Below are 15,844 nucleotides of genomic sequence, written 5' to 3'. Positions count from 1 at the left end.
GCAAACCCACAACCTCTAAAATCAGAAAGTTTAATTCTCTAAAACCAGGAAATGAGACACACAAACTAGGCCTGCAAATCCAAGCTCAGGCTCTCTTAATGAAACCATAAGCAAGTGGCGTTCTCAGAGAGCGGAAAGGCACACAAAGAGGTCCCCGAGGTGGAAAAATGGAAGTTGTACTAGACAGGGCCCCTCCTGCTGAGTCATGCAGAGATCTCAAGGCAGTGCAGACAGGAAGCATAAGAAAGTGTTCTAGACAGAGAAGGTGATCTATACACATGAAGACATTGTCACAGGGGTTCCCACAAGGAGTACTATGGAAGCCATGACCACTTTGCTTATGGATGATGAGGCAAAGAGTATACTGACAGAAACTTGAGAAGATGACCTCAGAGAAGGAAACCAAACTAAACTGGGGGGGGAGGGGGGGAGTCAGGTATTAGGAGACTTCTCACCCTGCCTGAGCCCCAAGCCTTCCCCAATGTCCTAGACATGAGATACTGCTGCAGAAAAATAAACTATGAACTCCCATGAGAAGGCAAAGGGCAGGCAAGGAAGCCTGAGTAGACAGTGAAGGCAGTCACAGGGGGTGTCATTCTCCTACTAGACAGAAAGCTCCTGTCAATCCATATCTGAGTGAATTGGGGTTATTTTTTTCTCATCTTCAAAACTAGCCCTCAAAGAAGATGTCCAAATTCTACAGTGAGAAATCTCAAAGAAGTGATAGGTCCATGTCTAAGGTCAGCACCAAGTGCCTGAATCCCAACAGGAAACCTACAGAATCACACACTTGTCTACAGTCTCCTGATGCTCAGCCTAGGAAGGGCAAATGCATGGGCAGGTACTGCTACTTCTGAGGTCATACGGAGCAATGACAGCTAACAGCACAGGCCTGGGCATGCAGCTCAGTGGCAGCACACTTGCTTAGCACAAGTGAGGCTCAGGTTCAAAGCCATAAACCACCATCAGCACCAAAACCATAAGAACCAGAAACAACTCATTCTGTCTACCACATATGGTGTTAACGGCTTTCCATTAATTGCTTCATATAAGGCTAATAGCATTCTTATGGATTACATGGTGTTATTGTTAGCCCTATTCATAGGTCAGAAAACAGGCTCACTGACGTCGATATGTTGAAAGTAATGATGGTTGTGTTGGGAGAAGGTGACAGGTGGTAGTACTGGGCCAACACTGCTTCAGAATCTATGCTAAAGGATGTGACTAAGAGCAGCTGCAGTGACACATGGTGCTGCCTTCTGTGCTTCCCTCTTCACCACCGTCCCCAGAACTCTTCTGTGTTCTTAAATAACTGGGAGAGTTAACAGCCTTAGTGTGAGGGGCAAACAGTGTTTGCCTGTAGGCTTGCTAAGAGCCAGGCTGAATCCTTCCAGAACTATCAATACCCTTCTCACTGTCATGCAGAGAATACACAGGATTGGGTAAGATGGGGCAGACACATTCCCAATACACCTGGGTAGGCTTTCAAACTGCCCCTCTAGTCTACCTGTCTACCTGGCCCCTCCTTCCCACACCAAATCCCACACTACAACTGATCTGCTCAAGTCCCACACCGCCTCCACATAAGCTGTGCTCAGAGCCGCCTCTGCTCTGGGCATTCTGGGTATGCCTCTCTCTTGGGTTAGGCAGTGCCCACCTCTGTGCTTTAGAGCCATCTGGAGACTTGCTAACTCTCCAACAGAATGTTTAAGCGCCTACATACAGTTTCTTTGGATTCCTAATTTTAACCTAGTGTTAAGCAAATGGTAGGTACACAATGACATTGAACAAATAAAGAATCTTCCAGTTCTAGCTATTATTAATAATAAGAGGGGCTGGGGATTTAGCTCAGTGGTAGAGCGCTTACCTAGGAAGCGCAAGGCCCAGGGTTCGGTCCCCAGCTCCGAAAAAAAAGAACCAAAAAAAAAAAATAATAATAATAATAAGAGCACCTATAAGCTGGTAGGCATCTGCCACAAGGCCAGTATGGAGCAGAATGTTTACCATGTATTTCTTCTCCTTCTCAAAATAATCCTCTGTCTCCTCACAGGAGAGGAGAAGAGACAGAAAGGCAAAGTCCACATCTAAAGTTGCCATCAAGAGGTTGGAGCAGGACCAAAACCCTCTAGAATCACAGGCTGAAGACTCTTCTATGATATATTGGCACCTTTTTCTCATTCCCAAATTCCCATGGTGACCAGTTTATTCCATAGGTGCTGTCATGCACGCCACAATGCCCTGCCTTCTGTCTGCCACATACTGAGCTCTTAGGCACAACACACAGGGACATGGGGGGGTTCTTTTGTCACTTTGACATGGGTCATGCTATATACTTAGCAGTAGAAAACAGTGATCATTGGGCAGGTGACCTTGCAGCTAAGCTAAGCAAAAGCTGAGGTGGAGTTAAGCAAGGAGGCAGGGAGGCAGGGAGGCAGGGAGGCAAGGGAAGCAGGACAAAGATGACAAGTAGGCACCATGCAAATAGGTAGAGGTGAAGGAGAATGGTCAACAGATGGTATCAAAGGAAGGGCATGAGGTGTAAACATGCAGCCCAGACAAAGGCCCTGGGGACAAAGCTGAGGTACTTGGCAAATGGCTTAACCAGCCAGAGCCCCAGATTCTCTTCTTTAACAGTGACCCCCATCACAGAGTGGACACTAGGGAGAGTGCCGAGGTAGCAGTTTGCTTAGAGAGGGAATACGCGCTCACAGGCCAAGAGTGAATAAATCGTTCTCCTCCAAGCACAGGGACATAGGAGGAAGATGATCTTCGGTACTCTATTTCTAGAGAAAAGGCATTAACACTGTAAGACTTTTATTTGAAAAACGAACTTCTCTCAGGCTATTCTCAGGTTTTTCGGTTTGTATTGCTTTATTTTTTAAGATAGGAACCTACAATGTTGCCAAGGCTGGCCTTGAACTCACTGTATAACCTGACTGAGCTGTCTTCAAAGTCAAGACCCCCTTGTCTTGGCTACTAAAGGACTTAACATGTAGGCTTGAATCACGACACCACATTCTTCACATTCTTCAGTGATTTTTGTTTTGTTTTGCTTTTTTTAATTCCTAGAAAAGTCAAATATTAAAACCTAGCAGATCAGGACTGAAATAGAGGCTGGTCACCTGACTTTTCAGAAAGCTAGGCCACCACTCTAAGCCAGGGCTTCCTTGTTCTAATGAGTACTTAAGCCCTGATGTTTTGGCTCCTTCCCCCAAAGCAAACAATAGAGGAGGAAAGACCACCTGTGACAGGCTCCCCACCAACCTGCATGATGCAGCATAGACCCAGGAGGCAAACTGATATCATCTGTGCTACTCAACTATGAAACCAAAACAGCATGGTCTTCAAATGCCTCTGAAATAAACAGAAGTCATTTTCTTTTGCTTAAGCTAATTATGACTTCATTTGATTCACTTGTACCTTAAGTGAGTCACTGGACACACGTGATAAAGGACAAATTTTGACCTTTGACAGAAAAGCCTGACAGAAATGAGTAAAGAGGAAAAGTCTGTCCACACCACACATTGAAACTAGCAAAATGCCAAAGGCCAAATGGTAATAAAGAAAAAAGCTGACGACTATGTTCTCATTAAGTCAGAATTTTAAATATAATCAAATCATTTTCTACTGTATAAAGGAACAAAAAATAGAAAAGAAACTTTCAGAGACAGTGAAAAGTACCCTAATAGTTACCACAGCAAGCTTTCCTGTCATGGCACCAAGGCAACTAACACAATAAAACACTCTACATATTAACACCTTAGCAACGGAGAGCTCTGTCCTCTAAGAACAGACCAAGCACTGTATGGAACACCCCAGTGGTGGGGGGAGGGGTGAGAAAAAGAGGGAGGGGGAGGAGGAGGGAGGAACACCACCACCACCTATATATTATTGAAGACTATGTATGTGCCAAGTACTCTACTAAGAGCCTTCCCTAGAGCAGAGAGAGTTAACAGGCATGAGTGGTCACACCTATGGTTTAAGAAGGGTGTTACTATCATTCCAATTCTCCAGCTGGAAAACAAGACAGGCTTAAAGGAGCCAGCTTACCCTGCTAGCCACTGACAAGCTTTTGCTTTCTTTAGTTATGTTCTGAAAGGTGTGCAGGGGTAGGGGTGGGAATGGGCTCTGGTGTCCTTCCAACTCAATTCTGTCTTCCTCCCCAAGGCAACAGAAAACTTGAGGTTAAAAGGTTATTCTAGTTCAAAGACAGACTTCTGGGAGCCCAATACAGGAGGATCATCAAGGGTCTGCGGCCTGCCTGGGACACTCGCTTTGTTCCAGGTCAACTTGGCCAAAAATGACATGCACAACTTAACTAAAAATAAAATATATCAGGACTGGAGAGATGGCTTAGAGGTAAGAGCACAAGCCCACTCTTCCTAAGGACCTGAGTTCAATTCCCAGCACCCATATGGGTGGTTTACAACTGCCTGTGTTCCCAGCTCCAGGGGGTATAACACCTCCGACCTCTGTGGGCATTTGCATTCATATTCAAATGTGCACACACACAGACACTTAAAATAAATCTTTAAAAGTAAAATACAAGCTCTTTTGGGGTTGGGGATTTAGCTCAGTGGTAGAGCGCTTGCCTAGGAAGCGCAAGGCCCTGGGTTCGGTCCCCAGCTCCAAAAAACAGAACCAAAAAAAAAAAAAAAAGTAAAATACATCTTGCAGGGGCATGGTGGTGTGCAACCTTTCTCTCAGCACTTAGGAGGTAGAGACGGATATCTGTGAATTCAAAGACAGCCTGATCTACAAAGTGACACTTTATCTCAGTAAGTAAAAATAAATAATAAAAAAAATTTTGTTTTGAGCCATGGTCTCAGTATGTGCCTAGGATTCTCTATACAGATCAGATTGGCTTCCAACTCACAGGATGCCTCTGCATCCAAGCTCACCTGGCTAAAATAAATCTTAAAACAACAACAAAATTAGCCCTATTTCTACCTATAGTGACATCTACCTTGGCTGCTTTTTTTTTTTTTCCCCGGAGCTGGGGACCGAACCCAACCCAACCCCACCTTGGCTGCTTCTTAAACTGTACAGAAGTCCCCAGCACTACCATAAGCATAAGCCCAGCAAAGTGAAGAATGCAGCCTCAGCACCTTTCTAAATGTGGGTTCTGGTCAAAGGCTGCAGACCACTGATAGAGACAAGGGCAGTTCCTGCTGGTCAAACAGCTCATACACACCCTACCAACATGAAGCAGCTTCAAGTCTCAGTCTCTCTCCCTCTCTTTCCCTCTCACTCCCCCTCCCCCTCCCCCTCCCTCTCTCTCTCTCTCTCTTACACACACACACACACACACACACACACACACACACACACACAGACAACATAAGTGGAATTACTGCTTTATTTGTGGTACCATACCTACAGGTAATTTTATTTTCTAACTTTCAAACTGTAACTTTGTTACATTGATTTTTATCATAATAAGATATATGTGGGTTTTGTTGTTTGTTTTTTTAAGGGAAAAAAATCTGAAAAACAGATTCCTTCTGAAACCTACTTGTCACAAGGGGACATGCAGAAACAGTCCAGAGCATCCAACACTCTGCTGAGGAAATGCAAAAAACAAAAAGCGAACGAACAAACAAAACAGCTTTACCCTTTAGCTGTCGCACCCTGTACCCTAAGCTCTGACAGTAGTCCTGCCTTTCAGACTTCACCCTTTTTGCTGAGGACCCAATCCTGGGCCTTGCATACTTCCCACTGACTGAGCTTGGTGTCAGCCATGAGTGACACCGGAGATGGCAGCAGGGTGAAGGATGATCTGGCTCTGAGAGGAAGGCTGCATGTGGCAGCTGTTTGGTCAGAATGCAGGAAATATTGCTTGGCAGAGCCTTCCGATGCGCCATCTGCAAGTTGTATGGTGTTGGATCTGACCCAGGGAGATGCCACAGGAAACACATGCAGGAGAAAAAAGCGGAAGCTTGGATGGATCATCAAACTAAAGCCACAGCTAAGAAAGTGATTATTTTAGGAAGAAACTTTAATGTCTTTCCATGGCTATTCAACAATTATCAGTGACTGCCAACTTCAATGAGGTAATCTGGTGAGGACAGTGGGGCCACGACTCAATGCCACAGTGCTTGCCTAGCACATGTAGGCCTGGAGCTCAATCCCCAGTGCAATGAATGAATGAATGAACAATAATAAATAAATGAATACTTGCTAAGGGAAGGGAAGCCTCACTCTATGCCTTAATATGCCCATTGACAGAAGAAAAGCAGTATGTTTCATATACATAGTGGGCAAATTCTGAATGCACTAAAAAAACCAGAGGGGAATCCCAGCATTTGGGAGACATATCTGAGTTCAAGACCAGACAGATCTACAAAGTGAGTTCCAGGATAGCCACGGCAGCACAGAGAAACCCTGTCTTAGAAAAACAAAAAAGAAAAGAGAAAAGTTGAAAATGTAGAAAGGCTATGGAGTTACATAGATTTAAAAAAAAAAAAAAAAGGCAGGACCATCAGGATGGCTGAGTAACGGCCAAGCCTGACAACCTGTGCTCAATGCCTGAGGCCTAAATTGTGGAAGAAAAGAATCAACTCCTCAAAGTGATCCTTTGTACACATGCTGAGGTATGCCCATGAGTGCATGTGTGTGGACACATGCTAGATTTTAAATGTAATAAAAACAAAAAATAATGCATATAAGCCAGGTGGTGGTGGTGCCTGCCCTTACTCCCAGCAATTGGAAGGAGACGCAGGTAGATCTTTGAATTTCAGGTCAGCCTGGTCTACCGAGTGAGTTTCTGGACAGCCAAGCTAAAGAAAAAAGCCTTGTCTCAAAAACAAAAATAGTAATAAATGAAAAAATAATAATAAACAAACCAAACAACAACAACAAAGTATGAATGTGTGTTTTAGGATAAGCTAATTTCTTCTTCCTAGTATTTATCCATCAAAGTCAGGGATGCAGCAGACACACAAATCAAGCTGGCCATGGTGGTGCACATCTGAAATCATAACAGTCAGGAGGCTAAAGCAGTAAGATCTTGATTTCCAGACCAACCTGTCTGGTTGGGGCTACATACAGAGACACTCTCAAAATACGTATCAGACAAAGTGTTTTCAATTGTGTGTCTATTTTGTAGATTGCAATAGCTCACTGGATGTCTTATTGATGCTTGGTAGACCCAGCAGATGCTGTGTAAATATCCGCTGCATTAGAAAGCAAAGCCTCGAGAGACTGCAATAAACAGAAGGTCCCTGTACCTGCTCACTAAGTCTCCCAGATCAGCACCTAACAAAAGCCAAGGAGGAGACTGTCAAGGAAAGACACCAATGAGACAGCACTGTATGTGCTACGGTCACATGTCAACAAGCCTGTTCTGCTAATGAAAGTTCCCTGAATCCACAAAAATAAGGAAAAGAAAGAGGCACAGTCAGACTGACCCAGTTTAAACACTGTTTGATAAGGTCAAACTGCTAGTAATACATTGGTTCACTTCTGAAATACACAGGTTCATGGCTCACCAAAGAAATGGGCCTAAGTAAGGACTAGGAAAGAATGCATTTGTCTTATTAGATAAGACGAAGAAGAGATAAAGAGAAAAGGCTCGGCTCTTTCTGATTTTCTCCATTTTGGTGTTTCTTAGTGCTCTGATGAGACATTATGACCAGAGCGCATTAGGGAAGAAAGGCTTCGTTTGGCTTACCCTTCTAGGTCACAACCCATCACTGAGGGAACTCTATGGAGGAGTGCTGCTCCCTGGCTTACTCCTAATGGCTTGCTCAGCCTGCTTTCTTATACACTCAAGACTATATAAAATCTCTCCTGAGTTCCTATGGGCCTGGCTAGGCCTTGTCACTACTGGCCTAAAGATAGGAAACAGTTCTTTGTTCAGTAATCCTGTGCCACTGTGCAAGGGCATTTAACCCTGCAGACTCAGTTTACACATCTGTAAAATGGAGGACAAATTATATTTTCTTCCCAATCTTAAAAGAAATCCACAAAACAAGTCTCTGGTACTACTATTAGTATATCCAAGCCAAATACTGACTAAACTCCGTGAGCAAGTACATTTTAACCATATTTGGAATACCATGCAAAAATGGGTGTACATATAGCAGCCCTTTTTTTTTTTTTTTTCGGAGCTGGGGACCAAACCCAGGGCCTTCAAGAGCTCTACCACTGAGCTAAATCCCCAACCCCCATAGCAGCCCTTTGAGAGCTACTTTCCAGGTCAGTTTTAAAGAACACACAAGCATCTCGAAGCTTCCTATTTAGCATCCCATCACAAGGGAATGTGCCTCAATCAAAGCAGATCTTCCTCCTAGCACTGCTTACTTGTCCTTTCTGTTCAAGCTTCCGAGCCCAGTCACTGAGCATATCTGTCTAAGCACTAAAAATGACCAAAGGGACCGGGCAGATGCCTCATCAGTGAAGAATACTCGCTGCTCTTGCAGAAACTCTGAGTTCAGTTCCTAGCACCCAAATGGTGACTCACAATCATCTGTAACTCCAGTTTCAGGGGATCAGATGATCTCTTCTGACCTCCTTGGGCACCAGGGACACATGGAGGGAAAACACTCACATACAAAAAGTAAACTAAACTTATACGGTCAAGGCAGCTTGGCCAAGAGCAGGTAAAGTCGAAGAATCGGAACTGCCATGCAGCACTGGCTTCTCAATACAAAATCCTCCCATCAGCTACTCTGCTGTTTGTGCTGCCCAGCCTTCCATCACCGTGTCTTCACTGCAACACAAAGTCTAACTGTGGCTTAACAATTGGCATGGAGAAGCACCGACAATATGCACTTGTGGTTTAAAAGACAGCTGAAATTAAGATTAGATTCGTAATGTTAATTCCATTTTGGTAAGCCCCAATCCATACCCACATACTGTGCACATAATCTAATGGGATGCATTATAATTAGCAAGTTTGTAATCTCTTAACATTTAATTAATTATTTATTTTTATTTAAAGAGTATGTGTATGTATGTGGGTGCTCACATGCTACCCTGCAGAAGTCAAAGGACAACTTGGAGAAAATGGTTCTCTCCCTCCACACCATTAGGGCCCACCAGTTGAACTCAGGTGCTCAGGCTTGGCAGTAAGGTCCTCTACCCACTGGGCCATCTCCTCAGCACTGATTTTCACATGTGTGGCTGGTACTATTTTGTGTGTGTGTGTGTGTGTGTGTGTGTGTGTGTGTGTGTGTGTGTGTGTGTGTATGTGTGTGTGTGTGTGTGTGTGTGTGTGAGAGAGAGAGAGAGAGAGTGTGTGAGAGTGTTTGCCACAAGAATGTATCTGAGGAGGCCAGAAGAGTGCCTCAGGTACTCTGGAACTGGAGTTACAGGTGGTGGTGAGGTGCATTGGTACTGAGAACCAAACTTAGGTCCTCTGCCGGCCAACAGCAGCCAGCACAAGTTTCCACCTTGTACTTATTTTTTTTTTTTTTTTTGGTTCTTTTTTTCGGAGCTGGGGACCGAACCCAGGGCCTTGCGCTTCCTAGGTAAGCGCTCTACCACTGAGCTAAATCCCCAGCCCCACCTTGTACTTATTTTTTGTATAACTTCATCTCATTTTTCTACAGTGAAACTTCTGGCTTATTCTCCCATGAAAAGTGAGTTTGTGCTCAAGCTATCGCCAGATGCCTCCCTGGAACAGAGCTCAACATCTCTGCTGCACACTGCTAGACATTCCTTGCAACCTGGGCCTGAGCTAGGATAGGGGAGTTGAGATGTTTCTAGGCATCCACTATCAAGTAGCAAGGTGACCCCTGGGTCCAGCCTCCTGCAGACCTCAGCTTCCAGAACCATCAGCTTCCCTAAGAACAGATTATAAAACATGACCGAAGCCGTGGTTCAGGATCTTACCTGCCATCCTCACTGACTTAGATGATTAAACAATGACAAAACAACTCGTTACTCTGGCATAGATACAAAAGCCAGAGTTAACCATTACCCTTCATTTTAAGCTATCATTTGCAGGCCTTTTGTATCACGGGGGGTGGGGGGATATGATCACTTTTAACAACTCCATCTTCAAATGCTTTAGCCAATGCTTTAGGACGGAGAGTGCTGACTCTTGATAGATCCTGTTCTGGCTTCCTGAAGGCTTCTGCCTCTGCAAGTTCCAAGATCTGATCGGCAGGCAGGCTTATCACCAGGAGCAGGCATAATTACACTACAAGGTGTAAAGGTTCTGGCAACTTAAGTCATCCGCCAATAAGAAAACACCTCAGAAACTGCAAATACCAGCTTGGAAAAGTGGTACAAAGAAAGATGGGCTGGGATGTGGCTCAGTGTTCAGTACTTGTTTATCATGGTGGAGGCCCTGTGTTTTCTCTCCAGAACTGCACACAGGGAAAAGTGATATCAGATGACAGTGGGCCCCTTCAGAGTGGTATGGTTCGAAGTGGGATAGCCAAACACCAAAATTAACGCACACACGGCACCACCACCACCACCACCACCGGACACACAAGACAAGCAGAGAGTAAAGTCAAAGAAGAGTAAAAATAGTGGTGCTAGTCCTCATAAAAGTGCTTTGAGGCCCCCCCAAGGTGAACCAGGAGGGTATCAGACTCAGGGCTCTGGAACAAACATAAACAACACTATCAACGATGCTCATCTATTTCCGGTAATGTGATGGCTAGCAAAGGTATCTACTTAAAAATAAGTTGTTTTCTCACCTCCTCCTACCATTATCTTTTTTTTTTTTTTTTTGGTTCTTTTTTTTCGGAGCTGGGGACCGAACCCTGGGCCTTGCGCTTGCTAGGCAAGCGCTCTACCACTGAGCTAAATCCCCAACCCCGACCATTATCTTTTAATAAGCCATGCACAGTTGAGTAGAGAATCTTATCCAGTACAAACTACAACAAAGACGCCCAGCATCCTCACAGCACTGTTTTAAATGCAAAAACACAAAACTGCCCTCTAAAAAGACCCAAAACCCGTGGGTGAGCACAGCGAGCTGAGCCACCGCCTTCCCCACTGCCTCTCAAAGGAAACAGCAGGGCCTGTGAACAGAGTGCACAGTCAGATGAAGGAGTTGAGCACTCTTGAACTCTGGCATACTTACAGAAGACTCTTCCCCTGTAGTTTACTCTCACTAAATAGGAAAGGTTAAAGGTTAAAGGTTAAAGTCAGTTAGCATTCAACTAGGGTGCTATCAAAGAAAGATAAAGAGAACCTGACCCCATTACCTCTATGGACTACAGGGAGAGCCTGGTGAAAATGGAGGATGACCCTGCCTCTCCGTATCAAGTTCTGACAGAGGAAGTGGTTTTTATTTGAGAATTAAGACTGAAAATAGGACCCATTTTAGTAGTCTCCGCTAGATGCCGTGATTTCAAGAGACATATGCAAAAGGCTGTAGGCACCAGCAGCCTCCCTGGCCCACCTGTTTTCCATCTTCACAGGTGAACCGTGGGCAGACATCTGGAGATGGTGAATTTGGTAAAGCATCTACCTGCACACTACTCATCAGCTTGCAGAAGTTGGGCCTGGTAGTACTGCCTTTAGTTCTAGCATTCGGGAGGCGGAGGCACGCAGAGCTCTGTGACTTCGAAGCCAGACTTGAGAAACAAACAAAATTGCAAAACAGAAAAAGGGGGGGAAACCCACAACTTTCACAAATCGAAAATGAGAAGGACTCTACTAAAAGATAAAGAATGACAGTTCCAGAAGTCTTCAACATGGTCTAGGAGTTCTGATTTCTCTCTCCAACCTCCTCTCTGTGCCTCACGAACGGAGTTCCAGACACACTGTCAACTGGCAGTCTTCTCTGGGGCTGCGAGGGACCCCTTACCTAGACCTAACGTCTTCTATTGACTGAAATACCACCTTTGCAAGTATGAAAGGATGTCTTGTCCCATTACCTTCTAAGTACTATACAATTTATATATATCCTGGACTGTTTGTTCCTCTTTTTACATAAGTTCCCAGGGAGCTCTATCTTTGTTCTGTTCACTGATACTTATCACAAGAATTCCAGGATCGTACCTGGCACATAGTAGGAGCTCAGAAAGTATTTCCCAAGAGAATGCACTTCTTGACTAAAATTGCAGATCGGAAGGGGTGAGATGAAATGGGAAGAGGCGTGAGGAGGATGCTCTGGGCAGACACCAAAAGAGGCCAAGGCCAACCCACATTCCGTACAGCAGCGCGGACGGAAAGCAGAGCACCACCCGCGGCAGGCGAGCTCTAAAGACTCACGAAGAAAGTCCAGGGCAGAGCATACACACCAAGCTGCGAGCTGCCGGGAAACCCCGCGGGGGGCTTTCAACCACCCAAGCTTTCTGCTACCTTCCCGGATACCTAAGGCGCTGGGGCCGCAGGACCTCCCGGACTCCGGCTCCTGCCCATAGGGGCCGTGGTGAACGACAGGGCCCGGCCCTAGCACCTGCCCGGCCTGCCGCAGGGGTCCGGGCCGCGGCCAGCCCAGAGGCCCCAGAGCGTCCTGCCGCTTCGCCCCGCCCGGCACTCGGGCAGGAAGCGCCCCTGTCCCGGCCGTTCCACCCGCCGCCGCGCTCGCCCGGCGCACTCTCACCTCAGGGCGCACGTACGACACGAAGGAGGGCTTGGGCGCCTTGGTGCCGCCGCCACCGCCGACTCCCCCTTTCCCCAGCATTCCGCCGCCTTGCGAAGCAACGACGCGCGGCGGCAGAGGCGGCGGCTCCGGCTCAGGTTCCGGCAGTGGCGGCGGCCACCAGCACCAGCGGCCGGGGCTCCGCCCATCCCTAGGGCCGCGGCAGCGGCAGTACCGCCCGCATCCGGCTCCGCCGCTTACACCGTTCGCCCCGCCCAGGCCACGCGCCCCGCCTACGGACCGTGGACACGCCCACTGCCGCTTGCTCTTTCCAGGATGAGAGGCCACGCCCTCTCCCTTGTTGGCCCGAGTGTCTGAACGCCTCTCCTGGCTTGATTTGTTCCCTGTCTGAGGCAAAGCCCGCCCCTAGGCATCCTTTGATTGGCACGGGGCAGTACCTTAAGAGATAGTTGCTCTAGAGATATTTGCTTTAGCCAATGCAGACAGCGTTCTCTCTCCGGGCTGCCCTACGATTGGATAGCGGGAATGTCGCCGTTTGCCCCAAGATTCTGCCATCGCTAAGTTATTGCGGCCAGTCGTTCTACCCCTTTGCTTTATTTATTTGTCAGCAGCTTTGAAATTCAGCTTCCGAAAGCTCGTTGAACAGAATGCCTCCGCAGACGCTTCAAATCCACACCAACGACGTTCAGACTTTGGACAAATGAAAAGAGACAGAGAGGACAGGAACTAAGTAATAGACTGAAGTGACCGCAAAATGTTGTGTCAACTTCAAACTTTTGTTTGTTGCTTGGTTTGTAACTGGTAAGATATAGTAAAAAGAAAAAACCCTTACGACTTACCTACTCTCCCAAGTTATCGACAAACCTCTCAAATTAAGCCAAGATTGCAAATAAAACACACGCGCGCGCGCGCGCGCGCGCGCGCGCGCGATTCATTTGAATTCTACCTTTGGGGCACTTGCCTCACATGAGCAAAACCAAATTAAATTCTCCCTCTGGAGCATTGTGGTCGAAGAATAAGACAGGATGCAACTCACTCAAAGTTCCATCTTCTGTGAAAAGCTATTAAACATTTGCAGTTAATTTTTCAAGTGTCAGGCACCTTGCCCTGCCTTAGTCTGACCAACAGCCTTTAAAAAAAAAAAAATTCCCAACTAAGTACTACTCCTTCACGAAGGTCTCTTAAGTGACACGGAAAGTACTAGGGGTGGTAGTGCACATCTGCCATTTCAGCACCTGGGAGACCAGACAAAAAGATTGTCAATTTGTGGCTAGCTCAGACTACTTAGTAAGTTCAGGATCAACCCAGACCACAAATAAGACCATCTCAAAAATCTAGCAAACAATTAACTAAGCTCCTCCAGGTTGATTCCCAGGTACAGGACGTGACCCCTGACTCAGATATGCCAGACAGATTCTGTTACTTTTGTTTCCAACATCTGACCCAACCCATAAACAGAAATACTGGCTTTTCATAGAAATTCACCAAGCAAATGTCCCTTTCTTCAGGCATCATGCATTAGGTATTACTAGATCACCCTGATCTTTAACATCTGTCATTGTTCAAGCCTGGTTGTAATATGATCCTGGAAACTTGACACTGTCTCTGGATCAGTACACTTCCCAGGAATTGGAGCCAACAAATGAAAGGTTTTAAATACCAAGAGCCAGCTGGTTTGCCACCCTCCAAATATGTCCCTGCCCCTCCCCGTAGCCCCTCCCTATAGCCCCTCCCTGTGTGATACTGTTAAGAAAAAAATGGGCTTAGAGGAGGTTCTTAAGTCTTGAAGGAATGCCCTTGTGAGATCAGAGGGTTCTGGCTAGCCCTCCCACATGAGAGAACTCAGCAAGAATGTGTCATCATTGAATGGGCCACCCTTCCCAACGTGGAATCTACTGATGTCTTGTTCTGGAATTCCCTAGACTCCAAAACAGTGAGAAGCAATTTTCTATGATGTATAAACTGTCAACTGTAAGGTCTTCTGTTACAGCAGCAGGTGTTTACTCATACATGCTTCTAGAATCCGTTTTCACTCACTGATAAACACTTTTTTAAAGATTTATTTTATTTTTATGTGTGTCTGTATATGGGCGAAGAGGATTTGCCCATGGAGGATTTCTCACTTCCTGAAGCTGTAGTTACGGGCAGTTGTAATACCCCACATTGGTGCTGGGAAACAAATTAGGTTAAGAGGAAGAGTTCTTTTTTTTTTTTTTTTAAAGATTTATTTTATTTATTATATATAAGTACACTGTAGCTGTCTTCAGATACACCAGAAGAGGGCATCAGATCTCTTTACAGATGGTTGTGAGCCACCATGTGGTTGCTGGGAATTGAACTCATGACCTCTGGAAGAGCAGTTGGGTGCTCTTAACCGCTGAGCCATCTCTCCAGCCCCAAGAGGAAGAGTTCTTAACTCCACAACTCCAGCCCTGTTGGATGATCTTGCTTGTCAACTTGATGGAATCTGGAATGAACTAAAGACACACCTATGGGCAGGTCTACAAGAGCATTTCCAGGAAGGATTAACAGAGGGGAGAAGACACTCCCCAAAAGGAGGCTGCACCTCCCAGTACGTGGCCCAGATAGCAACAGATCCAGAGAACATCAGCGCAGCTCCTTTGCCTGTCTGAGTTCGGCTGGAGCAAATGCCTTGCCACATTGCTGCAACTATTGTCCCTTTCAGATGTCAGACTCCAGCCTTGGCCTGACTCTCCAGGAATCTCCTAGGCCTTCGACACCACATTAGGACTACCAAGGCGTCCAGCTTCTCTGACTGAGCAGCTACCAGGCTCTCAGGCATACAAACAGCCATTGTTAAGACTACACTGCCTATATAAGTTGTAAACCTTCTTAGTAAATTCTCTTTAGAGTATAATAGGTCCCCTTTAGAGTCCTATTTGTTCTGCTAATCTACAAAGCCCTATCTAACACTTTTTTCCCGTTTTTTGGTTGTGTTTTGGTTTTGGTTTTTTGTTTGTTTGTTTTGGGGTTTTGTTTTGAGACAGGTTTTTCTGTGTAGCCCTGGCTACCCTGCAAGTTACTCTATAGACCAGGTTTACCTCAAACTCAAAGATCTGCCTGCCTTCCGGTGCTGAGATTAAAGGCCTGTGCCACCACCACCCTGGCCACACACCTTCCTTATTAAGGATTGTAAGAAAGGGAATGAGCAGGGGAAACAGTCTCTGTCTTGCCCTCCTGATTTCCCAGCTACCAGCATTGATCTGATCTTAGGATGTGGGTCCAATCTCATGAAAAGCCATTCCCAGCTGACTGAAAAAGCCACCTCACTGAGGTCACACTATTCTCTGTCTGTCAGTGAACACTGGG

The 15,844-nt window shown here is 45.9% G+C and overlaps 1 protein-coding gene across 9 annotated transcripts in view; it reads right to left on the bottom strand.

Annotated features, from left to right (window-relative positions):
• The window catches only part of Mtmr12 (myotubularin related protein 12), a 72,034-nt gene extending 59,308 nt beyond the window's left edge, over positions 1-12,726 (bottom strand). For 7 of the 9 annotated variants that reach the window (XR_015662802.1, XM_087621765.1, XM_087621771.1 and 4 more), the window contains exon 1: positions 12,515-12,726. Coding sequence is in view for 2 of the 9 variants with exons in the window: in NM_001415035.1 (NP_001401964.1) it covers positions 12,515-12,595 (81 nt within the window). In the remaining 7 variants the exon portion in view is untranslated. 9 annotated transcript variants of the gene reach the window in all.
• Between the last annotated feature and the right edge of the window lie 3,118 nt (positions 12,727-15,844).

The sequence above is a fragment of the Rattus norvegicus genome, chromosome 2 (assembly GCF_021556685.1).
Source record: "Rattus norvegicus strain SHRSP/BbbUtx chromosome 2, alternate assembly SHRSP_T2T, whole genome shotgun sequence".
Lineage (NCBI taxonomy): Eukaryota > Metazoa > Chordata > Mammalia > Rodentia > Muridae > Rattus > Rattus norvegicus.
Note: the sequence above shows the minus strand (reverse complement) of the source record. Positions and strands in the feature narration are given on the sequence as shown.